Below are 27772 nucleotides of genomic sequence, written 5' to 3' on the forward strand. Positions count from 1 at the left end.
ATTATAGCTTAGCAATAAAATATAAAAACCCAATTTAAAATGTGCAAGCTATTAGAAGAGACAATTTATTTTTCAAAAGATATACAGGGGCCGGCCCGGTGGCGCACTGGATAGTGCGCCGCTTGGGAAGCACGGCGGCGCTCCCGCCCAAGGGTTCGGATCCCACATACAGACCGGTTCCCGCTCACTGGCTGAGCGAGGCACGGGAGCAACGGCGCTCCCGCCCAAGGGTTCGGATCCCACATACAGACCGGTTCCCGCTCACTGGCTGAGCGAGGCGCGGGGGCAACGCCAAGGGTTGCGATCCCGTTGCCGGTCCCCGGTCCAGTACGGGGGCAACACTGAGGGTTGCAATCCGTTGCCGGACACGGAAAAAGACAAAAAGACAAAAAAAAAAAAAAAAAAGATATACAGATGGAAAGTACACATTAAAAGATGTTCAACATCGCTAGTCATCAGGGAAATCCAAATTAAAATCACAATTAGATATCAATATACACATAGGAGAAAGGCCAAAGTTAAGAAGACTGATAATCTCAAATGTTGGAAAGGATGTGGAAGAACTGGAACTCTCATATACTGCTGGTAAGATTGTAAATGTAATCTACTTTGAGAAAATTTAGCAGTTTCTTAAAAAGTTAAACATGTATTTCCCATACCACCCAGCAACCCAACTACTAGGAACAGAAATGAAAACATATGTATGCACAAAGACTTGTATACAAAAGACCATAATAATTTTATTCATAATAGCCAAAAACTGCAAACAACCCAAACGTCCATCAAAAGGTGAATGAATAGGGGCCGGCCCGGTGGTGCACTGCTACAGTGCGCCGCTTGGGAGCATGGTGGCGCTCCCGCCGAGGGTTCGGATCCCACATACAGACCGGTTCCCGCTCACTGGCTGAGCGAGGTGCGGACGCAACACTGAGGGTTGCGATCCCGTTGCCGGTCCCGGTCCGGTACGGGCGATCCATTGCCAGACACGAAAAAAGACAAAAAGGAAAAAAGATGAATGAATAAACAAATCATATATTCATACAGTGAAATACTACTCAGCAATAAAAAAAGAACTACTGATACAGACAACATAGACAAATCTCAAAAACTTTATGCAAATAAAAAAAACAGATGCAAGAGAGTATGTATGTATGATTGTATTTATATAAAACTTTAGAAAAGAAAAATCTGGGCCGGCCTGGTGGTGCACTCAGTAGAGTGTGGCGCTTGGGAGTGCAGCGGCGCTCCCGCCGAGGGTTCGGATCGCATATAGAGACCGGTCCGCTCACTGGTTGAACGCGGTGAGAGCGTGACACCGAGGGTTGCGATCCCATTGCCGGTTGCGGTACGGGCGCGACACTGAGGGTTGCGATCCCATTACCGGTCACGAAAAAAGACAAAAAGGAAAAAAAAAAGAAAAGAAAAATCTAATCTATAGTAACAGAAAGCACATGAGCAGTTGCCCGAGGTCAGTGTTGGGATGAATTAACTAAGACGAGGTACAAGGACACTTGTGATGGTTACCCAGGTGTGTACATTTGTCAAAGCTCATCTGACTGTTCAATTGAAATAGGTGTGAAGCAGGATAGAACAGGGACTTGCCCAGGGAAGTTGCTCATGGATATTCAGGCTGCTCAAGCTGACACCAGCTAGCAACACTTAACCACTCTACTGATCAGCTCACCCTGCTTCAGAGCCTTGTGATTTTCTGAGCAGGAAACAAAACCACAAAGTACAAAACCCCCCTTTTTCTTTGATTCTCAGAAAAGAGTTTGCCCATAAAGGAACCAAATACCCTTTCCTTTCCAATTTTCTTGAATATTCCTCCCCTTAGTTAAGACAAAGAAACACTCTCACCCCAGAACATATAAACCCTTCCCTAAGAATTCCTTAAGAGCACTCCCCACTCATGAGGAAATGCCTGCACACTCTTCTCCATGTACTTTCACTTTGCAATAAACTTTCAGTGTGAATGTGACTCTGCTGTGTGAGCTTAAAGTTATTGTGGGTTCTTGACAGGATTCTTCCATTGGGAAATCCAAGAACCTGCGTCTCTGACATCAGGTGCATTTTACTGTATGTAAACTAAACCTCAAGAAAGTTGATTTTTAAAAAGTTAATCATTCTTGAAATTACTCAAGGAAGGAAAAAGGGGTGGACTAATAAATATGTGATTAAGCAAACATAGTAAACCTAGAATCTAGGAGTTATTCTCTGTAAAATTCCTTCGACTTCTCTGTATGATTAAAATTTTCATAATTAAATATTAGAAAAAATAAATTATACATTAAAAATAAAATTTAAACAGTCAATAGAAAAGGAGAAGATGGAGAAACACAAATCTAATTGTAGAGGGTTAGAAATCTTGATTCCTATTTGGTTATTAGATAGGGTTTTTAGGTAATGCATGTATGGGACAAAAGTCCTCAGATATGAGGCAAGAGCCTACAGCTAGGGGGCAAGAGCCCACTGAACCAATTCTAATCAAGTATATGTTGATTCTCAGTTGATTTTTTTTTTCCTTTTTGTCTTTTTTCGTGTCCGGCGACGGATTGCAACCCTCAGTGTCGTGCCCGTACCGGACTGGGACCGGCAACGGGATCGCAACCCTCGGTGTTGCGTCCGCACCTCGCTCAGCCAGTGAGCGGGAACCGGTCTGTATGTGGGATCCGAACCCTCGGCGGGAGCGCCACCATGCTCCCAAGCGGCGCACTGTAGCAGTGCGCCACCGGGCCGGCCCTCAGTTGATTTTTAATATAGGGTTTTTAGGTAATGCATGTACGGGACAAAAGTCCTCGAACAGTAGGCAAGAGCCTACAGTTAGAGGGCAAGAGCCACTGAATTGATTCTAATCACTGTTTAGGTAAGGGATTGTATACACTGATTGTTAATATAATGGGTTCATTGGAAGACTTTGTAAGAAGGAAACTCACACAGGTCTAAAGCCTTTAATGTAAACAAGAGAACTGAAGCAAAACAGGGATTGTTCTGAGGGCAATAACCCTTAATACGACAAAACTTAAATGATGGGAAAATATGTGAGTTAAGATTTCCAAGGACATTCTCCTAGATTAGTCAGTACATGGGGGTTGTTCCACATTTTGCTTTAAGCTGTTTCTTTGAGTTTCTCAAGAAGTCAGGCACTTTAATGATTATCCTATTGTTTCTTTTGCATGTCACATAGCTTAGATTTATGACTCTTTTGATGGTATATTGTTTAAACTATTTTGAACCATGCATTCTTGGATGAAGATTGGTACATAGCCAATTTCTTTATGTTCTTACTATAATTGATCAACCATCTGTTTTTATCCTGTAATTTCCTTGTCTTTACAATAAAAACTGAAGCAAAAACCGACTTGGGGCTGTACCCAGTTTCTCCTTCTAACAGAGGAGGTGCTGAGGTGCAGTCCCTTTGCGCTTCTCATCACATTCATGTTGCTTTGAGTAATCTTTTTGTGTCTCCGTTATACAGCAAGAAGTGTAATATCTAATTCTAACCAATAGAAAGAGGAGGTAGGAGTCTTTTCTCATTCAATGGCTTTTTCCCTGCTGCTGCCAGAATCATTCTAAAACTCAGATTCAAGTATATTACTTCCATAGCTAAAAACCATCACAACAAAGTCCAAACTCTTGAGCAAAGATATCCCAAGATTTTCCTATGTGTCTCTAACTTACATTTCCAACTTTTTCATGTTCTAAATCTGCCATGTACTTTATTCCTATTACCTATTCTTTAGGTATTTTGGTTTATTTGATGTTCTCTGAATATGTTTGAACACTTTTGGTCATTGTTCATGCTACATTCCTTTCCTTTTCCATTTATAAACATCTACTTCAAATTCTAGCTCACTTTTCACTTGCATGAAACCTTCACCAATTTTCCAAAGCAAAAAAGCAATCATTGCCTCTTCTGTGTTCCCAGAACACTTTGTCCACATCTCCATTTCAGTACTTATTGCAATATACTATAGTTGTAAGTTCTATGTCAGACTTCCAGGCCAAATATAAGCTTCTTGGGACAGTGTTTATGTATTATTTACTTTTGCACTGCCAACATCTTCCTAAATGTCTGAATGTGATGAGGAAATTTTTGTTGAATCAATGAATGAGTAAATGAATGCCTAAAGAAATTATGAGGTGAACAAATGAGTCAATTAAAATGATGTTTTGAATAAGAAATTCTGCTTACTTTAATTGAAACATTTGTTTTCCAGAATAAAAAGATCCTAATTTTAAAAGAAATGCAAAAGGCATTAATAAAAACAGAATTACCACTTACCTCTGTGTATTCATCAAAAGTATGATCTTCTGCCTGGAAAGCTTCTATCATTTCAACTGCAGTCCCATCAAGGAGCCAATTATATTTTTCAACTGAAAATTAATAATCTAATTAAAATTCCAATAATAACCTTTTAAAAGGTAAAGTGCTTTTTTATGATCATGAAATAAGGTAGTCTACTCAATTAAATATTATTAATAGAGTATTAACATACTTGGATTACTACATTTTAAAGGTATAGGTAGAATAAAATAAAAGAGACTTAAAAAGCAAACCAAGTTAAGCTCGGAAATTTTTAAATAAAAGTAATAGTGTATATGAGGCTCTTAAAATAACTTAGAGGTACAGATATGCCAGTTAATACAAAATTTTGGTTAACAGAATGTCACATAACAACTATCCATCACATACACTTGAGGAGACAACAGACAAATAAAATTGGGCTGCAGGCTCTTCAAATCTATCCTCAGAAATTATCTTGCTTTTACCTTTGATTTAGCTTCCTCCTTATTCCAACGTCTCTTCTTTCTATCTTTTGACTATCACCCTGCTCCAGCTAACATTCACTCTTTACACGAGACAACAAAATTCAAAATTCTTGGGTTTGATGCTTGACTTTGCCAAAAGCCATGCCTATGCTCCTTTCTGGTTCTCCCTGCTCTTTCATGACAGTCCCAGAAAACCAAATATCTGACCAAATTCTAGTAAAAATGAAATGATGGGAAAAAAGGTATACATAATGTTATACATGTCATACATACCATACATCTCATAATGTTTTCTTGCACCTTCTAAGTTCTGATGTACCGCCACCTTCAGTGTACTAAGAGCCCACTGTAACACGTGTTCAGGAAGTTCTGTGTCAAGATTTACAGGTGTGGAAGTTCCTGATAGCCAAGAGGGTATTGTTTGGACATTCTAACACAAATAACAATAATTTATGCAATTAATATCCAATTGTGCAATTGGTCTATATGTAGATCTTATGCTATCTTTGTAAACATTCTTTTTTAGATTTTAATGGTCCAAGAAAAATAGTGATGCAATACAATGATTTTAAATTGTATAGTTTATAGTTTGACATAAAACTTAAGTTGGGTTAGTTTTCCATCATTCAATAAATATTTACTGAATAAATATAATGTCAAAGTGATTATACTAAAAAGCTTTAGAAGTATGAGTTTGATCTTGTTCTTAAGAAGCTTACAACTCAGTAGGGGAGATGAAACATACACAGATATATCAATTCATAACTACAAGAAAAGTTCTAAAAAAGAAGAAAATGTCATCTCTAGCCAGGAGACTTTTTCAAAGAAAAAGCCCTTTGTAATTTAAAATAACTTGGGGGAGAAAAATAAAACAAAGAGTTAAAACATATTACATATGTATACATTTCATAAAGATTTGACTCAAACAATTTAAAATTATGAAAAAGAGCCAAATAAAGAAACTCAGTGGGGAAAGGATGATGTAATACCTTCAGAGCTTCAGCTATTCGCTCTACCAAACCTAAAACAACATCTTCCAAATCTTGAAAGGTAGGATAAAATTCTATTTTATCTTCATCAAATGTCAATTCCATCTTAAATATTGGCAGACTTTTTTGATTTTGTGGGTCAAACAGTTTTACAAATCCTTCTACAGTTCTCCTTAAGAGATCCTTTAACTGCATAACAACATAAATTATAATTATCTTAGGAAGTACAAATTCAACCTTCAACTAAAATAGTGAACTATTGTCTATAATTAAATCATTTAGTCCTAAAAATTATCTTTATTTGGCACAATATATTCTTTTTTTTAAAATTTAACTATTTTTTTGTTTGTTTTTGGCAACTGGCCAGTAAGGGGATCCAAACCCTTGACCTTGGTGTTAAAAGGTGGTGCTCTGATAGCACAATATATTCTTAATAAATGTAATCTAAAACAATAATCAGAACAATTTATTTTTTAATTAAATTTATTTTTAAATAAACAGAACCTTAATTTTTTAATAGAATAACAACAATCGTAAAATGGCAACTCAGAACTTTCCACATTCTTTAGTAATATTGTCCCTAGTACAGAAGACATTCCAAAAAAACAAACATGGTGAAGACTGAAGGTAGGGTAGGCCTGACACATGAAGCTAAGGGTAAAATGGGGCAAAATGTACATGGGGTAGTGGTATGCTAGAGCTAGCTCCTATTGTCACAAGAGCCAATTGTTCAAAATTCAAGAATTTTGTGAGCCACTTGCTAAATCCTTAGGAGCTTGAAATCTGCCATGGTGGGAATATTTATACCACGGAAATCAGCAAAAATTACAAATCAGGGTGGAGTTTTTTTCTGGAGAGCCAGATTTCCAGCACATCGCTAGGTCAAAGTGAAGGCACTGAAACTTAGAAATACGTTCAATGAGTTTCTAAAGTATGAATATTGCATTCTTTCTTTCTTTTTTATTTTTGAAATATATATTTAAATAACTTTTTATATTGACATATATGAATACTACATTCTTATATAGAAACAAATGTTGAAAATTTAGCCCAGCAGACAAACATGGACTTAAATGATTTTCAAAACATTCCTCATCTCTTTACTTCTTATCTAATAATCATAGTCCTCTTAAGAGGGTAAAGGCAGAAGGAAAACCATGTACATTAGTTACAATGGTACATGCTAGATGTTAAGTATATTATTCTCTTAAAGATGCAAGGCAAAATTCACAGAAACTTTGGAGATCTTTACCAAAAGGGTAAAAAGGAAAGTTTTTATTCAAAACTATTTTTCTAGAATTGATGTCTTCAATAGTAAAAATTTGAGGAGCCCATAAATATAATCACATAAAATTAATATTTGCTCTCTGTTTGTCATTTAAAGATGATCAATAACATTTTGAACCAAGATATTACTGAGAACAAAATAAGAATCAATCAACTTGGAACTTAATAATTTCAAAAATATGTTTACTAGGATATTCCTTTTGTTAACATATTCCAATAAAGCTATAGATAACTAGCTTATGCACTTTTAAGCATGTAATCACTCATAATATTGACACATGCTTTTAGACTTTCTTACCATTTTAGACTGTTCAGAAACTAAATATTTTTCTGTAAAGTTATTTAAAGAAAATTATAGTAAAAATATTTTTCTTTATTTCAAAATAACTACTTAGCACTGTTTAAGTAGAATTTCATTTAAAATATTGAACTAATTTAAAAACACTATTATTTAAGATATATAAAACATATTTACCTGATTTGACATAAGTGTGGAAACACAGTTATAAAATGCATCCAATTTTTCAGGTTTAATGCCTTCTAGTGCCTCCTTCTTGGTAAAGAGATTTATAACCTTTGGATACCATGCATTCATTATCTTCTCTTCTGCCTTTCTAGCTTGTATTGATAGATCACTTTTCAGTGATTCACAATCTATTGGACCTTTAGCTCTATTTATGAAAAAAAAAGAAAAAGAATTTGAAGCAAATGATAATATTGATCTTGATACACAATTGTTGAAACAAATAAGATAAAATTTTAAAATTCTAAAATCTAAAAAAAAGTTTAGAAGATTTATGAATCACTTTAAAAATTATACAGTCAAAAATATAGAGAATATAGACTCAAGCAAGAAGACATTCAAATTTTAAATGTTAATTAATAAATACGGGATTTTACCTAATTCCTGTTAAGTCCAGCAAAACTGTATTAGCAAATGTTGTATAACCAAGGTCCAGTAACATTTTCATAGTTGGATGAACAATGTGCAAATTAGACAATATTTGATTTCTTGCCTGCACATAGCTAGAATGCCAAGGATTAGAATAATCTAGGCCTCTGGGAAAGCAAAAACAAACAAACAAAAACATATCAAACATGATTAAAACAGTACACCCTAAATTTTAGGAAATAATGTTTATGAAATGGAATTAATATTAAACTGAAAAAACTAGGAATTGAGAAAAGGGAATCGTGGTCAGCAATGGGAGCCTTGGGAGAGATATACATTTAATAAAAACACATCAAGATCTTGAAAATGCACCATCCTCAGAGATAATCTGTGGGTAAGGCAAACTGATGACCCAGGTGTGCGTGCTCTGCTAACTTTCACTGTGGTCTGGCTCAATTACCCCAGGTAGAGTGAAAGAACATGGTCTTTAGGATTGAACAGAAAGGATGGGAAAATCTGTCTGGCATACACCCAAGCTTACTTGAGGCTAAATTAAGTTATACTTTCATAAAGTTATATAAGCAGAACTAGACAAGCATAGTGTAGAAGATACCTTTGGGGGAAAAAATAATAGTACTATTTTTTTTAGATGTATTCAAAATACTTTTGAGCTTCATAATTGCAGAATTTAATGTAAGATCAGTTTATTTTCAATATGCATCAAAAACTAGAAGAAGTCCTGTTTTTAAAATAAGTTACTCAGGGCCGGCCCAGTGGCGCACTGGAGAGTGCGCTGCTTGGGAGCGCGGCGGCGCTCCCGCTGAGGGTTCGGATCCCATGTGGAGACCGGTTCCCACCCACTGGCTGAGCGCGGTGCGGGCGCAACACTGAGGGTTGCGATCCCGTTACCGGTCAGTAAAAAAGACAAAAAGAAAAAAAAAATAAGTTACTCACACAGGGGATTCGGGTAAAGGGCCTCCTTCATCTTCAAGCCATTTAACCGGTGGTTTAACAAGAACACTCTGCACTAAAATACACATATGTATTAATACTTCTTGAAAATCCCTGAAAAGATCTATTCATATCAAAGGTTCTAACTTTTGATATTGAATGGTATAGTTTACTGTGCATTAAAATGAGTATAAGAAAAAACTCCTTTATTTATAACAAAACCAACTCTTGGTACTGTTTTTGCCTTACTTCGGAGGTGAATTCAGATACAGAAAAGCTTTAATACATTCTCAGTATTTCACATTCTATCTACTCAAAGGTAACTGAGATGGCCATTTAAGAACATTTATTTTATTATGGTTACCAGTAGAAAGGGGTAATTGGGGAGATATTGGTCAAAAGATAGAAAATTTCAGTTAGATAGGAGGAATAACATCAAGAGATCTATTGTATAACATGGTGACTACAGTTAATAACAGTTTATTTTATTCTTTAAAATTGCTAACAGAGGTTTTAATTGTTCTCAACACACAAAAAAAAATAAGTATGTGAGGTAATACGTATGTTAATTAGCTCAATTTAGTCATTCCACAATGTATACATACTTCAAAACAAAATAAATATATATAATTTTTGTCAATTTGTAAAAGGAAAAAAATTATTCCAATAAAAATTGTGAAGGTTAAACCCCTAAAAAATTTCCCCAAAAACATTAATACTTTATGACAATCTTGTAAAGAGTATAGCTAAAACTATAAAGACAAAGTAAAAAATCAAAAAGTTATTAGCTAATAAACACAAAAAATTTTACAAAGATTGTAACCAGATTATAGGCCCAAAATAAAAACTTTAAATAAAAATCATACCTAAGAAATATAAATAGTTTAAATATATAGTGTTCATTATTCATTTTGTTTACTTTTACTTTTGATTCCATGGACTGGGGTAGCAAAGGTAAAAAGAGGCTTGCTATGTGTTAAATGCTACTTACCCAAGTATCTTTTCATGCTGTTTTCAAAGTCACTTGAAACCTCACTTATGAGACTTTCAACGAGTTCTTCTCTTTCTTTCCCTTCCTTTAAAGACTCAGGTATCAGCTTTAACATGTGATCCAGCCATTCCTGCTGAATAGGTACTATAGGACTACTTTCTACACATTGTTTCATATATATATAGTTGAACTGAGAACATAATAAGAAAGAATTAAGTGTTGTGCATGATGTAGCATTTCATTGCAACTCCTGAGCTCTGTCTTCCTAAGACAGCATTTTTTCAGAATAAAAAATATTCTGAAAAATAATGTTTTTAGAACAAAAACCATTTTATCTAAAAGTATGTCTTACAAAGAAACCATTTTATCCTTTTCTTTATTTATGAGGAGTTCTTGTCAAATTAATATTCTTAGTATATTCTTCATTATCCCAAGGCAAAACAAAGATCATTTATCTAACATTGCTTCATTCAATAAATATTTATTAATTCAACATATATTCAAACATTGTTCTTAATACTTAGTATACAGTAGTAAACAAAACAGAGAAAGCCCATGCACTCTTGGAGATTATATTCTGATGCAATAGTAGTATAACACAATTCCATAAATTCTCCCATAAGAATGAGTACCCTGACAAAAAACAGACATAAACAAATGAAAAGACAACACTTGATTTTAGTAAAGACATTTTCAACATCATAAAAATTTCTGTTTGTCCCTAAATTAACACAATACCAGAAAAAAATCTACACAAATTTTTATGGAACTAGACTAGTTGATCCTAAAATTTATGTGGAAATATAAACAGCAAGAATAGCCAAGAAAACTCTGAGAAAGAAAACCTACAATGGAGGACTAGCCCTAAGAAACATTAAAACATTCTATAAAACCTTTTTAATTAAAACAGTGTCATACAGGTGAATGAATTGACAGACTAATAGAAAATAATAGAAAGCCCAGAATTAGAATAGTACATCAGAAAACTCAGCATGTGATAAACATGGCATCTCAAATCACCAGCTTTTGATAAACAGTTCTAGGATAACTAGTTAGCTATTTGGATAAAAATAAATTAATCCATACCTTCCATCATACACAAGAATAAACTCCAAACAGATCAGGAATTTAATTTAAACAATAAAACTATACAAGGACTATTAAAAAAAGGATGGGCTTCCAGTCAAGATGGTGGAATAGATGGTTGCCAGCATCACTCTCTCCCACAAATCAACCAATTTACAACTATTAAAAACCAACAACAACCAAACTGGGGCCACTAGAGCCCAGGGGAAGAGGAGGAGAGACCTACAGAATGCATGAAAGTGGGAGAAGCCATGATGAGAGAAAGAACGAACCACTGCGACTGTTTTGAGCCTCAGCTGCTTCAAGTCTGGAGCTGGTGAGTGCATGGAGCAGGAGCTGGCAAATGATGCAGCTGTGCCCTTCCTATGAAGTTGCTTGGAGGCGGCAGGGGAGAAGAGGGCCTTGGTGGCCCTCAGGCGACCAGTACCACCAACAGGGTTCCCGTGGACTGACAGAGAAGTGAGGAGCCACAACAACTGTAAAAAAGGAGCCACTTAGAGGCCTGTGAGTCATCGCAAGGGACCGGCAAATGGCTGGCCCCACAGGAAGTGTTTGGAGCACAGGCAGTGGGGGAGATGGGCCCACTGGGAGAACACTGGGGCATAGCATGGACAGACAGTCTGCCCCCCAATCAGCACAGGGCCACTCAGTGGAGACTGCTCAAGAATATAGAACTGCAGGGGGTTCAGTTTGCTGAAAAGACTCAGGGCCAGTCCAGAGTTTCTACACAACCCAGGTGTACCGGATCTCTTGAGAGCCAGAAGTACCTATAAAGTCAACCATTAAAACCTGAGCTACACAAAAAGCCTTCCCCAGGGAATCAGCAGCAAAGCAACAATTTAGCTCAACCACAGAGCACAAGTGCTGGCCCCCACAGGAAGTTCCCCATTTTAAAGTAAGCAAAGGATAACAAATTAGTTCCAGTGCAGAGTTTAAGTGGTAGGAACAGCAAATCATCCAACACAGAACTGGAAGAAAAACAAATACCCACAGACCAGAGACAAAGTTTCATATTAACTAGTAAAGGTCTCACATCACCAAAGAACATCTATAAAACCTAGAAGGACTGGAATTCCCCTGGGCCAAGGAGGAGGGAGGGCAAGGGGCCTCAGCCAGACCCCCCAACACCTGCAACCAGCCCAGCCATGACCACCGAGCTGCTGCAGGAAACACCCAGGCTCTCCTGAGCTGGGGGGGGTGAGGGGACCGAGCACCTTGACTATGCCGCCACCCAACAGTCACAACCCACCCAGTCCTGACTGAGTCTCCACAGGAAGAGCCCCAGGCTCCTGAGCCTGGGCAGTGAGGGGGAGAGGGCTTTAGCCACATCCCCCTGACATCTGCACCCAGCCCAGCAATGACCAAGACACAGCCTGAAGCCCCCTGGTCTCCCGTGCAGGAATGAGGGGGGTGCCACAGGCCTCAACCCCACCCCTCCTCCTTCCTCCTTCTACCCTATTTCCTCCCCCTTTCCCTTCTCCCCTTCCCTACCAACTCCTCCACAACAACATCACAGAATGTAAAAGAATAATATTAATAAATAAATAAACTCAAAACTGTCAAAAATAATTAAATAAAACACAGTGGGATCTGTGTAAATGATTACTAAAAATAAATAAATAAATAAATAAAATATAGGTGCAATTTGGGGGGGGAGGAAAGAGGTTAAAATATTCTATAACTTGAGAGTAGGGAAAAATTTCTTAACTATGTATCAAATTCCATATACAAAAATTTTAAGAGTGATGGATAAATTTTGACTACATAAAAATAAAAATGTTTGCACGGCAAAAATGTTATAAGAAAAAAAGTCAAAAGACAACTGGCAATCTGGGAGAAAATATTTGCAACATACATCTCAGATAAATTACGAAGAATGCTTTAAAATTTAGGGGATGATGGCATCTTAAAGACATTATGCTAAGTGAAATTACAAGCCAATTATAAAAAGACAAATACTGTATTACTTGTGGTTAAATTCACAGAAACAGAAAATAGAATGGTAGTTTCCAGAGGCTGGGGGGGAGGAGTAAATGATGAACTTTTAATTAATACGGATAGAATTTCACTTTTGCAAGATGAGAATGTTCTGAAGATTGGTTGCACCACAATGTGAAAATACTTAACACTACTGAACTGTATGTTAAAAAATAGTTAAGATGATTTATTTTGTGTACCTGTATTTTACCACAATTTGTAAACATTGAGGGGAAAATAAGACAAAAATAATAGAAAAATAGGCAGAATATATAAACCAACATTTCACAACAAAAATGTTATAAAAATGGCCCTTAGCAATATGAAAAGAAGTCTAGTCTCACTCATAATTAGAGAAAGCAAATTTAAGCTACCCTGAGATACCATTTGTCACCTATCAGACTGACAAAAAATAAAAACAATGACCTCCACATTCTGTTGGTGAGACTGTGCGGAAGCAAGCACTCTCATAAATTGCTGGTAGAAATACAAATTGGCACGACCTTTTGGAGAGAAATTTCACAATATCTAACAAAACTGCATACTGACCTAGTAGTCCACTTTTAGAAACTGAAAATACACCTCCAACAACATGAAAACACATATATAAGGTTATCTGTTGCAGCAAGATACTGGAAACATTCATCTACACATTGGAGTGCTGTGTGACAATAAAGAAGAATGAGGAAGATCTCTATAAATAGATATGGAGTGATAACTAGAATATACTGTTACGTTAAAAAACAAAATGTAAAAGAGTATCTATGGTATTATGCATTTTGTGTATGATAAAATATATCTGTTCATTTGTGAAAAAATAAACATAAGGAGGATAAACCAGAAATTAAATGAGGTTGATTATACAAAGGGAGTGAGCTGAATGGGTAGAAAATATGGGGGAGATGGGAATGGGGTAGAAAGGATGGAGGACACTTCTCAGAGCATACCTTTTGCTATAGTTCTGACTTTTAAACCTTGCTATTGTTTCACATGCTCAAAATATAAGTAAAGAAAATCAACAATGTGCGGGGGTGGGGGAGGCTCCAAATGAAAAGAAACAGAAATAAATGAACATAACTAGATTCCAAATTAATAACCTAGCCACATTGAAAAGGGGTGTAGAACCAACCAAAGTAACTTTTGAACTTTTAACTATATACCCTCAGGCTAAGTACAAAAATCTACAGACAAATATTGAACTATACTGAGTTTGTTTTTCACAGTGGTATGGCATAGCAATTTTGAAACTTTGTATATTCTAGGGTTTAACAAAATTAACAAACATATTGTGGTTAATGAAAGGCAGTTTCCTCATTGTCAGAGAAGGGAACTACAAATACAGAAAGGGGGAAGACTAGAATGAGCCCTGTGATGCTGAATTGGAATAGGAAGCATCAGTATGAATCCATGGTTTTTAAGATAGACAGACAGACAGATAGCTGGATGAGATAGAAAGATATATAGAGAGATAATTATTTCCTAGTTCTTTCTGCAGATAGAATGAAGAAAGCAACGACACCCCAGTATCAAGAAGCACACCTCACACTCATATCATGGTTTCTAAACACCATTCTCCACTAAAAGGAGCCAGAAATCCTGGGAGAAATGACTGATTCCAGGACTGGAAAGGATGAGCCTGGAACATCTTATTGTCCCAGAATGTAAGGAAATGCTCAAAGAATGATAGAATATGTAAAGAAGGATATAAGAGTCAACTCAAAGTACTTCCACTAGCCAAATCTTGGACAACTAAACATCCAAATTATTCATAATAATAACACATTATAACTCAAAGGCTATAGTAAAAATTCATAGCACATACTGATGAATGGATGGAAGGAAGGAAGGAAGGAAGGAAAGAAGGAATAAAGGTCTTCCTTATTACAAAATTCCAACTAAAAAAAGCAGAATGATCCCCAAACCAGCCACCTGCCAAACAAAAAACAAACAAGCAAACAAAAAAATGTAGAAGGAATGATGGAAAAATTACTGTCTGGCAACCACTATAGCAATCATTGTTTTGGGCAAAGATGTTAACATTATGGGAACAGGTGAAGCATATAGGGGAATTCTTTGTATTCCCTTTGCAATTTTTCTGTAAGCCTGAAGTTATTTCAAAATAAAAAGATTTTTTAAATGAGTGGAGAGTGTACTATATGAACATTTTTTCTTTTGTCTCCTATTTTAAATTTTTTTTCCCAATTAGTTACTGCCATGGATTGAATTGTGTTCTCCAAAGGTTCATGTATTAATCCCCAGTGTAAGTGTTGAGGGTGGGAAATCCTACTACAGTAATTGAAAGGTGCGGCCTTAAAGGGGTTATTAGATTGTGAGGACTATGCCCTTGTGAATGGACTGATCCATTCAGGGAGTAATAGGCATGGTTCTAACAGATTTAAAAGGAGAGCAAATGAGGAGATTACTCTCTCTCAGCTATTTCAACATGTGACACCTTGTGTTGCTATAAAGTCATCACCAAAGAAGACTCTCACCAGATGTGTTCCCTGGACTTTGGACTTCCCAGCCTGCAAAACTGTAAGGAATAAATTTTATTTCTTTATAAATTACCCAGTGTCCGGTATTTTTGTTATAAGCAACAGAAAGGAATACAGTTGCTCACTCCAAATTTTTTCCAGAGGGTCATTTTCTATGTACACTCCATTAATGTGCTGCTTGATTGCAAAAGTCTTCTGATGGTTCCCAATCCCTCACTGTATCAACGGGCTGACCTCTGTCTAGTAATGAAGCTGGTCTCCTCCCCCCTCCTTCTCCTCTCTCTCTAGATGACCTCATCTACTTCCATGTCTATAAATATCATCTACATATGTTGATGGGTCCTACCTATATATCTCTAAAACTGAGCTCTTCCTAAAATCTGGTACAGCCAAAGGAGACCTCTTGATCTCCCCAGCTCCTAACTCATCTCACCCATCTCAATAATCAGCACCACCAATTACCCTGTAAAATCAGGCCAAAACTCTGAGAGTCTTCCTTGGTTCCTCTTTTCCTCTCCCTCCACATCCAGTCTGTCAGCAAGGCCTGTCATACCTACATTCAAAATATATCTTGGGTCTAATAATTTCTCTCTAGTTCTATCACTATCACTCTAGTCCAAACTATAATTATCTCTCATCTTCTTCTACAACTAACTGGTTCTTCCTGCTTTTCATTGGCCACAAGTCATTTTCTTTTCTTTTCTTTTTTTTTTTTTTTGGACCAGTAAGGGGATCGCAACCCTTGACTTGGTGTCGTCCGCACCATGCTCAGCCAGTGAGCGAACCGGCCATCCCTAGATAGGATCCGAACCCGTGGCCTCGGAGCTAACAGCACTGCACTCACCCGAATGAGCCATGGGGCCGGCCCCACAAGTCACTTTCTAAAGCATCAAAGTGGGTTTATTTACATCACTGTCAAAGACTTTTTCATTAAAACTAAATCAAATTATAATATAAATATACATTATAATATTCCCATGAGTAGAACACTCCAATGACTTCCCACTGCACTTTGAGTAAAATCCTTACCATAGCCTACAAGGTCCTCATGATCTGTTTCTTGATATACCTTCCCATGAGCTCAATCAGTTTGCTCTAGTCAAGCTGGCCTTCTTTCAGTTCCTGAACATAGCAAGTTGTTTACCCCTTCATGGAACTTAAATTCAGCTGTTCCCTCTGTTGGGAAATTCTCAACCCCAGGTCTTTCCATGGCTGGCTCCTTTCTACCATGGGTCTCCATAAATGTCACCACCTCAGGAACACCTCCCCCAACCACCTGCCCAGTATAGCCCTACTCCCTCAATAGTCACTCTCTATCATATTACTCTGTATTTCCTTTGTAGTACTTATCACAATTTTGTTTATCTATTAAACAAAATTTTTAAAAATAATATTTTGTTTGTTTACTTATTACATGTGTTTCCCATTAAAGTATAAGCTCCATAAGAGCCTATGTGTCCATCTTGTTCATCAATCTTCAGCATCTAGCACAGGACCAAGTATATAGTTGACATTTATTAAGTATCTCATGAATAAATGAATTAATTACAAACAAAGAAGATATTTTCTCAATCTCCCAAACCTGTAGCAGTTCAATAAAGTAGGTCAGGGTCAAGCTCTAAAATAGTATATAAAAACTAGGCTTGAATAAAATTATTACATGACTACATAGTGACAGGGAGCTTAAAATTCATTATTGTAATTATGCATCCTTAACTTATACCTTTTTTTAACCCTTTCATCTCCTAAATTAAAAATATATTTGACCTTTAGCAAGACAATATCTCTTTTTTCTGAGTCAAACCATGTACTTTCAAAATCTTTCCTGAAAACTTCCTACTTTATACCCTCATTATAGTCTCTTCAGACTTCTATCATAACATTACATAAGGGTACTTCAAAAAGTTCATGGAAAAATAGAATTAAAAGATAATATGAATCTTTCCATGAACTTTTCGAAGTACCCTCATATTTTTTATTTACCTATTGATCAATGATTTATTAGGTACCTACTCTTGTACTCAATACCGTAGTTGTTGATGATTAGGAAGCAATTCCTAGCCTCAAGATTAGCAAATAGATAATAAATAAGTTTATCTAATAGGAAATAGTTAATATTATGTTTAAAAATATAAACACAATACCTAATACAATGTTGTTGAGTAAAATAATAATAATGAACAGTGTATAATGGGAGCAAAGAAGAAGTCATCTACCCAAATCCACAGGCATAGGAGAAGGCTTCCTGGAGTTGATTACTGAGCTGAATTAGAGACAGCCAGGTAAAAGAAGCATGGATAGTGAGAGAACATGCTAGGCAAAAGCAGCGAGGTGGGAAATGTCATATTTCCTTAAGGAATAATAAGCAAATCCATGTTGGTGGAGCATAAAGTATGATATGGAAAGTGGTGAGAGAGGAGGCTGGAGAATAAGCCAGGGTCACATCATAGAAGGCCTTGCATGCCACATTAAGCTTTAATTCTATAGGTTATGGGAAGCCACTAATGGCTGCTTTCATCATGACAAGAGATGAAGTTCTGATCTAAGGCTAGAACAAGAACAGAACTGATTTGAGAAATATTCACAACATATCAAGACTAATTGTTTGACAGATACATAGTTGGGGAGAAGAAAAGAGAAGTTAAGACTCAGATATTTTAACCACAAGTAACTGGACAGATAGAGATAACAACGAGAAGAAGGAAGGAGTCTTGCGGAGGAAGCTAATGAGTTCAATTTTTTGACATGTTAAGTTTGAGGTATTTGTGCATAAAAATCTCTGGGAGTCATCTACACGTGGAAGGTAGTTGAAATCAGAAAAGAAGAGAACCATCCAGGGAGATTCAAGGAAAGAGAACAGTGGTCGCAGCCAGGCAAGGAAGAGAAATCCATGAAGATAACAGAGAAATAATAGAGAACCAGAAGAATAAATATAAGGGAATGTTAGAAAGGAAATAAATGGTCAACAGTATCAAAAGCCAGCTGGAATTGTTGCTATTTTTTATTTCAGTCATTCTAACAGGCATGGAGTAAAAACTTATCACAATTTTAATGTGCATTACCCTAATGGCTGATCATGTTGAACATCTTTCATGTGCCTACTTACTATTCATATATCCTCTATGGCAGAATGTCTGTTCATGTCTTTTACCCATTTTCTAATTTATTGCTTGTTTTTATACTGTTGAGCTTTGAGAATTCTTTATATAGATATAAGTCCTTTTTGAACATGTAATTTGTGAATATTTTCTTCCAGTGTATATCTTGTTTTTCATCCTCTTCAAGGTCTTTCCTGAGCAATAGTTTTAAATTTTGATGAAATCTAATTTATTGGGTTTTTAAAATTTTATGGATTAAGCTTTTGAGGTCATGCTTAAGAACTCTTTGCCTAGCCCTAGGTTTTCTTTCAAAAGTTTTATAGTTTTATGTTTCTATGTTTTCTTCTAAAAGTTTTTTTTATAGTTTTATGTTTCACATCTAAACCTATATAACCACTTTTTAGTTAATTTTTGAATAAGGTGTGAGGTTTAGACTGAAGTTTTTCTTTTGTTTCACTTTGTTTTTATGGATATCCAATTGCTCCAACCCACTGCTTGAAAAGACTATCCTTCCTCCATTGAATGATTTTTCCGCCCTAGTCAAAATCAGTGGGCTATACTTGTGTGGGTCAATTTCTGGGTCCTTTATTCTGTTCCATTGACCCATGTGTCCAAATATTTCAAAAGAAGATTTTTAAAAAGTCAGATGGAGGTCTAGAGAGAGGATTATTGACAAAATATCCTTTGGATTGGCAATTAGTGGTCACTGGTGATATTAATAATAAAGTGGTAGAGCTCATAGAATCCAGATTGCTAAGAGTAGTGGACTCAAGAGTGAATGACTGTTTTCATGCCTGACAAGATCTGCGAAGGAACAGTAAGAATGCTAAACACATACACACAAATATGTCTTGCAATGCACCCAGGCTCACAATAAATATTTATTAATGTTTGGGGGTTGTTTTGTATCAGTTCTTATACCTAGTAAAGAAGCAGATCCATGTCCAAAGTCTCCAGAAAAGCTGAGAGGCAGGGGAAGGAGGATAAAAGGCATTTAAAAAACAAAAATGAGGGGCCGGCCCGGTGGCGCACTGGATAGTGCGCTGCTTGGGAGGCGCGGCGGCGCTCCCGCCCGAGGGTTCGGATCCCACATACAGACCGGTTCCCGCTCACTGGCTGAGCGAGGCGCGGGAGCAACACCGAGGGTTGCGATCCCGTTGCCGGTCCCCGGTCCGGTACGGGGGCAACACTGAGGGTTGCGATCCGTTGCCGGACACGGAAAAAGACAAAAGACAAAAAAAAAAAAAAATGAAAACCTGCAATAGCAAAAAGAGGTTCTCCAAATATCCTCAATCCACATGAAGGTATTATCCTCAGCCCTCTATCCCCAAAGAGAATTTAAAATGTATTGGGAAGTTTATACCCCCCATCAGGGAACAGTGTGTAACCAGCTCCATAAGTTTCTGTATCCTTTGCTACTAAAGAAATTTTACATGCTATCATCTTTCCACCAATCACATGACCTTGTCACCCATGCAGTTAATGTCTTTTTTTTTTTTTTAATTGCTAGCAACTAGCATGTGGCTAGCACATAAAAGATTCTCAATAAGTATAGTATTAGTTGAATGGATAAATAACCATCATTATATCAATATTAGGATCAATTATTGCCCCAATGAAAAAAAGGGAGATACATTTCCTTTATAACTGCCACTTCAAATATTTTTTCAGTTGTTTGCAATAAAAACTAATATTTATACAACTAATCCTCAAATAATGAATAGCAACAAAAATATAACTCTTAAAACCCATACTATCATCAATTATATGCATGTTCCCTGAGCAGAGAAAATAAAAATCTGTTTCTAAATTTCTTCCTTTTCTAAAATGGGACTTAGCAGATGATCTTAGAAGGAACTACTTTGTCATAATTTAAACATTTTCAAAACAAGAAATGTAAAAACTTGAACTCACTCCTTTTTTTTTAATTTCACTGGTCATCTGTCAAAAAACAAACAAGACATAATTAAATCAAGGAAGAGATTTTTTAAATTAATTTAAACTTTTTAAATTAAAAATATAGTTTAAAATATATATATTATTCCTTTATAAATATAAGTTATATTGAGATTGACTTAATTAAGAACTAAAATGTGTAAGAATACATTTTTTAAAAAGAAAACATAAACTTACAGTTGAAGGATAATCGGGCTCTGGTAATGAAGGTGTTCTTTTATCCAGTGTTCTGTCTAAGTTTCTTTTGGCTCCATCAATTCTGACATTTATAGTTAGAAAAATGTATGAATCTCTTGAAGTTAACATTGCCATAAATTATTAAAACATTACAATTTGAACATTCTTTCAACCATACTAAAAGAAGAAATATTCAAGAGTTATCTCACTGAATTTTCTATGAGAAACAAATCTCAATAGCTATTATCAATGAGAACTTAATTTTTAAATTATTCATGTATAATGTGAAAGAGTGATACTAAAAATAAAAATCAATTTTTTTCAATTATAACTTATTGACAATTTAAAAATTAATGCTCATGTAGAGTGGGCCTTTATTTGTATTATCTCTGTTCAAATGCTACCCTGTCATAGAAGCTTTCCCTCACCTTCTGTATTAAGTAGTAACTCCTTCTCTATCCATTCCTTTTATCCTTACTTATCTTGCTTCATAGCACTTACCATCATTTGATACAGGATATGTTGTAGACTGTTCTATTCATTGCTGTTATCCCCAATGCCTAGAAAGTACCTGGTACGTAGTTGGTGCCCAATAAACAGTTTTTGCCTTCAAAACTGTTCATGGATTTTTATCATCCATAAAATATAATTTCCTTTTTAAATTAAATTGTATCAAATTATATAATCCATCAACTGTCAATAAATATTTATTAAATGCCTACATTATACAAGTCACCATAGTAGGTGCTATTAAAATATAGCAGCAACAAATCTCAAGGAATTTATAAACTGACTAGATGAGTAGAAAAAAACAGTGCCATATGGGCACGCTGGTGGTTCAGAGGAGGGACAAGTTTACTTCCACCTCAGAGTACCTGTGAAAGCCACATGAACACATTGCCATTTGCAATGAGCATTAAATGAAAAAGAGGATTTCAGGTGAAGATGTGGTTTTCCTGGGATCTGAGAAAACAAACACCCTGAAAAATAGGAAGGCAAAGGAAGGATCAAAGAGGAAAAGGGGGTGCAGGGAGTTGTACAATCTGCCCAATGCTTACAGATCAGGTAAAGATAAGTCTGAAGAAGTGGATTGGAATATCCAGCTAAGGGCCTCAACTAGCAAGCTTTCTTATTCAAAAGACTATGGGGATTCAGAGAGTTTTTAAGCATGGAAACATTTCTAGGAAGATAAATCTAACCATTTATAAAGGCTAGATACGCTGGAGATGGCCAAAGAAGCAAAAAAGAAAAAGAGACTTCAGAAAAAGACTGAAGGATGCCAAGTGTGACAGGAATGAGACAAAATAACAATTGAAGGAGCAAAGGAGATACCGTCAGAAAGGTAAGAGGAGAACCAAAAGGAGTTTCAAGGAAAGGCTGACCACTGGAACCATAAAATCATAGACTGGTAAACTGCATAAAAACAAAGACCATGTCTGTTTTGCTCACTGTTTTATCCACACCACTTAGTGTCCATCAAGATGTAGGAGCTCAATAAATATCTGTCGAATGAATGATCAGAATACTGGACTTAGAAAAGATTTCACATGTCTAGTTCAGTACCTTACCTGGCACATGAATACTCTCAACAATATTAAGTTGTACCCATGGTACCCTGGGGTCGGGGGAAGGGTGGGGAATGGCAGTCATCACTTTCTGAGGCAGCCCAAATTATTGACAGCTAGCTCATATTCTTAGAAACAAATTTCCTATATTGAGTTGTATCCTTGCAACTTGTATTCCATGGAACTATATAGAAAAAGGCATATTTTTGCATGTTACCCTTCCAAAACTTAATGATACATATCCAGTTCCTTCAAGTATTCCTGTTAATAAGAATTACTGTTTGTGGTGTGTTTATTATGTTCCAGGCATTGGCTTAAGATCTCTATGTGAATGGATCTCATTTAACTCTCACAACAATGCTAAGAGAACTATTTTTACCTCCATCTTATAGACAGATACATAAAGATAAAGTTACATAAAATTCCATTTTTAAAATCTCCATCTTATAGACAGAAACATGAAGATAAATAAAGTTATGTAACATGCCAAATTCACACGGCTAATAAGCTGCCTCTAGATGGGATAAGAACTCAGGCCTGACTGATGCCAGAGCCTATATTCTCACCAGTTAAGCAAATCAGCTTCCTTCAAATTATGTAGTTACAAGTTTCCTCACTCACCTTTGTAGCTATTCTGGTTTATTAATGTCCCTCTTAAAGGGTAATACCAGAATTCCAGAAGTCATTTGACCGGTGCAGAGTAAAAATTTTCTCTCTCATATTCTAATCATTCTACATTTATTGAAGTAGCCTAACACAAAAATACAAATACCACATGATCTCATTGTGCAGTCTATGCATGTATTGAAACAACACACTGTACCCCACAGATAAGTACAAGTAAATATTAAAATTAAATTTTAAAATTTTTAAAATAAAATAAAATAATAAAGTAGCCAAAGACAGAATTAATTTTTGAGTAGCCTCATTTTTCTGTTGAATCTTATTGAGCCTGTACTACACTAAAACTCCTAAGACTTTTTCTGAATTAGAAAATGTGCCTGGAACAACCCCCTCCTTCTTTTCTTGTTAATCTTCAAAACCCAGGCCAGACTTCTCTTCATCTATCCTATCTCCCTGAATAGTCTAGCTCTTAGCCATCATTACTTTCAAGGAATTTGCCTTATACTTTGGTATGCTATTCATAGGCAGGCTTGCACTGTACTTATCCCAACATAAACATACTTGATTTCCTTGAGCTTATTATATATAAATGCCACCCTTTAATATAGCAATAATTTCTGGGGTGTGTTTTCTCCCACTGACTATAAATAAAAAGAGCTGAGAAGAAAATAAGAGTGAGCCTTTTCATTCCCTGTCTGTCTTTGCTTTGCATAATAACAATAAAAACAAACAAACAAAAATTGGATAATTTCAAAAGACTGCATGAGAGACCACATGCGGTAAGGAGAGAAACACTGGCTTAAATCAAGAGGGGAGGTAGAAGCCACGGAAGAAGACAAGCTCATTCCCGTGAAAGCTACAAAGTGATGTTGGCTCAGCCAGGTGTTCCCTGGGACTGGTCCCAGCAGGGGGCTCAATTCTGCCCATGACTCCTTACATCCTACCTCATCCCTGGACCTCCCTCTATTCACAGACTTCACCCCACCTTTGAAACAGAGAAGTCTGCATTTCTATCACCTAACAGATAGAGGTAGCAAGAGAATGGAGAATCACAAAGTCCATGACCATCCAGAAATATGTGTTTCCAATATAAAAACCCTTAATTCTAAATGCATTTTTCCCAAAGAAACAAATGGCAAGTTTCAATCTCAGTACTAATATAGCACTATGCTTCAGGTAATTTTGAGGCAGTATTTTAATTAAAAATAATACTCAGGGCCGGCCCCATGGCTCACTTGGGAGAGTGTGGCGCTGGTAGCGCCGAGGCCGTGGGGTTGGATCCTATATAGGGATGGCCGGTGCGCTCACTGGCATAGCATGGTGCAGATCACACCGTGCCAAGGGTTGCGATCCCCTTACCAGTCAAAAAAAAAAAAAACTCAAATGAAAGTACTATTTAAAGGGCCGGCCCGGTGGCGCACTGCTACAGTGCGCCGCTTGGGAGCGCAGCGGCGCTCCCGCCGAGGGTTCGGATCCCACATACAGACCGGTTCCCGCTCACTGGCTGAGCGAGGGGCGGGCGCAGCACCGAGGGTTGCGATCCCGTTGCCGGTCCCGGTCCGGTACGGTCGGGCGCGACACTGAGGGTTGCGGTCCGTTGCCGGACACGAAAAAAGGAAAAAAAAAAAAAAGAAAGTACTATTTAAAGATCTGTATAAATCACAGTAAGGTAAGGTTCTTCCTTAAAAGAAAATTCATTCATTCACTCATTCATTCACCAATAGTAACATGCCAGACACTGTGCTTTGTGTTGAGATCTCTCTCCTTAAGCATGTCAAAGTGAAGTGTAGGAGAAAGACAACTAAGAAAATAAATGGAAATCCATTGTGTTCTAATATACTCTGCTCCCTCTGCTTATGACATCCTGCTCTTCTGCTTTTCCTCCTGCCCCATTCAGTCTATTAGCTGGTTGACACTTTTCCACATAACATCTAAATGTAATTGTTCCTAAAGTCTTAGCTCTAGGCCTTCACTCTTCTCAATTTTCACTCTCTCTTTCTCTCTGTAAGTGATTTCCGCGATTACCCATAGTTTAAAAATCATCTACATTTTGGTGACTTCCAAATTTATATCTTAGCGTAGTCTTCTCTTATGTATCCAACTGTCTATTAACATATTTCCCCTTAAATGTTACATAGACACTTGAACTCCAAAAGAGAATTAGTGCTTTTTACCCCCCAGATCCTGGACTACCATTTCTCTGTACTTGACACTACCAGCAATTTAGCTACCAAAGCCAATCCAATAGGAAATCCTATTGATTCTGGCTACAAAATACATCCCTTGTAAATCTTCTCTCCTCCTCCGCTTATCCAAACCACCTTAAGTTCTCATCTGTGCCACATGGTCTCCTTGTTTCCTTCTACTCTTGCCCTCTTTCCCTCTACCTCAGTCTATTCTTAATAGCCAGAGTGTTATCTTTTAAATGTAAGTCAGATTTCATGTCACTTCTCTGTTTAAAACATTTTGATACCTTCCACTGCACTTAAAATAAAAATCTGAATTCCTTATCATGGCCTTCAAAGCTCTGCACAATCTGCTCCCTCCTTCCTTTCCATCTTCACCTGACACCACTCTTCCCCAGGCTTGTGGATACTCTAATGACATTGGCCTTTGTCAATTTCTAGAACACACTAAAAGCATTCATATTTTAGGGTTTTCATGCTTGCTATCCCCTTTGCTAGAGTGCTTTTCTCCTGTTTATTTAAATGACAGGTTTTTCTCATTCTTTAGATCTCTTACTTACATATTATCTCCACAGGCCTTTTCTGCAGTGTTCCTGGGAACACCCTCCCCATCACTCTCTGTCTCACTATATTATTTCATCATAGCACCCATCACCATCTAAAAGGTTCACTTTTTTTTTTACATTTTTTTTACACTTTTTTTACATTTGTAAAAAATACACTTTTTTTTTTACATTTGTCTCCTCCCACTAGCATACAAAGTTCTTAAAGACACAGTTCTTTCTGTTGTGTTTTCTACGGTCTCCCCACTGACAAGCAAAGTGTCTGTGTAACAGCAGGTATTTAATATCTGCTAAATAAACTGATGTAAAAGAAATATGTAGGAAAGGATATAACAGAATGAAAGAGATTTGGAGAAGGCTTTCTAGAGGAGGTGATCCATAAACTAAGCCTTGAAGAACTTGCATAAGTATTCAGGCGAACAGTACAGTGAAGGAAATTGCAGAGTACATCTCTAAACTGTGAAAAATATAGTATATTCATGAAATTGCAAGTAGTTCAGTATGACAGTGTAACATAATGAAAAGTGCTGGAATAAGAATAATCTAAGTCTACTGAAACACTAAGTACAGTTTTAGGAATGGAGGGGGTAAACAATCTCTGATAGTACATGTACTGATGTTATTTAATATATCTTATAAATTCAGAATTAAATATAAGTAAATGATTGATGGACTAATAAAAAATGTAAATCTAAAGAAGTTATATGATTAACAGGCCTGTTTAATTGTAAGGAAAGTAAAATTAGCAAAAAATTTAATTATTAAATTAGCAACAATATGATCATAAGCAATGTAACATTAAAATCTAGTCAGCTGCAAAAATGTTTATAAATGAGGCCAACCAAGAAAGGAAAGAGAATGCAGAAAGAGAAGCAGGAATCCACCAGAGAGAAATTTCCCATTTTATAGTTCAGTGTCGGATTGAAATTTTGTAAATGAGATCCACATCATTTTCTTTTTCATCCCCAGGGCCCAGCAGAGTCAGGTGCTTAGGAAATTTTCAGTAATTGCTGAATTGAACTGAACCATCCTTATCACAGCCTGTGTAGCTGGTACCTAAATTAGTTTCAATTTCCACTAAATGGGGGGAGTTGGGTGGGGAGGGACAGGATGTCGGACTATGTTTCTTCTTGTAAAGAAAAAAATTAAATACAAATAGTTTCAAGATATTTTGTAAAGTATGTGTTCAAATGCAATGTTATTTGTTGAGGCCCAATTACTTGGTTTTACTTTCAGGGACTAGTATGGTTATAATATATTGAGGAGGGATAATATGGTGCTTAAAGAATGTGAACTTTAAAACCAGACCATCTGGGTCCAAACCCCATCTGCATGACCTGCGGCAAGTTAATTAACTTCTCTGTGCCTCAGCTTACTTATCTAAAAAATAGAGATAACAACAGTACCTACCCGATAGGGTTGTTGTGAGAAGTACAGGTAAAGTAATAAGAACAATGTCTAATAGAGTAAGCACTGTATAATATTTACTGTCATTACAATTACTTTTCAATTGTTTTTCTAATTAAGTTGAAGACAGTATTTTGCCCATGAACAACCTACATAGTTAAAGCTTTTTAACAGAATATGAATACTAACCATTTCTCTTGGCTTCTAAGAAAGAACTATTTACTAATATGTTACTTACACTAACTGATTAATTTTCTTCTGCTGCTCCTTGGATCTTCTGTAGTTTAGCAGCTTACTTTGTGTTGGTGTGTCAACACCTATGTCATCTGGGGGATGGACAATGGGGGGTAACTTCAATTTCAGAGCTTCCTTTTCTGCTGCAATGGCAGCTTTGTTTGGATCTGACATCTTGGTCCGCTAAAGATTAAAATACTCTATACTCTGAGAAGAAAAATTTCATAAAGCCATTATTGCAAAAGCAAGCCTCAATATATCCATATCTTACATATCAATACCAAAAAATAAAATCTAGACCCTTTCAGATTTTCCTCCCAAGTATAGTATTAGCCTAAAGAATGGCAGTTGAGATAAGTGGACAGGGATTCCTGTTAGAGCTCTACCATTCACTTGCTATGAAGAAATGAACCAGTCACTTCCCCTTTAGGGCTTCTGTTTCCTAATGGATGAAATTTAAAAACTGAATTAAATACTCTCTAAATAGCCTTACATCTCTGAAATTCTGGTTTCAGAGTTTGTCC

At 36.5% G+C, this 27772-nt stretch overlaps 1 protein-coding gene across 1 annotated transcript; it reads right to left on the reverse strand.

The window, feature by feature from the left end:
* Positions 1 to 638: 638 nt before the first annotated feature.
* Positions 639 to 27422, reverse strand: LOC103607846 (dynein heavy chain 12, axonemal-like). Its single transcript, XM_008592312.1, is given in 11 exon segments — positions 639 to 677; positions 4283 to 4374; positions 5044 to 5200; positions 5760 to 5948; positions 7522 to 7717; positions 7947 to 8105; positions 8893 to 8965; positions 9881 to 10070; positions 20451 to 20477; positions 20670 to 20751; positions 27253 to 27422. Coding segments are annotated over 11 exon segments (1374 nt in total).
* Between the last annotated feature and the right edge of the window lie 350 nt (positions 27423 to 27772).

Source organism: Galeopterus variegatus, unplaced genomic scaffold (assembly GCF_000696425.1).
Source record: "Galeopterus variegatus unplaced genomic scaffold, G_variegatus-3.0.2 Scaffold7769, whole genome shotgun sequence".
Classification (NCBI taxonomy): domain Eukaryota; kingdom Metazoa; phylum Chordata; class Mammalia; order Dermoptera; family Cynocephalidae; genus Galeopterus; species Galeopterus variegatus.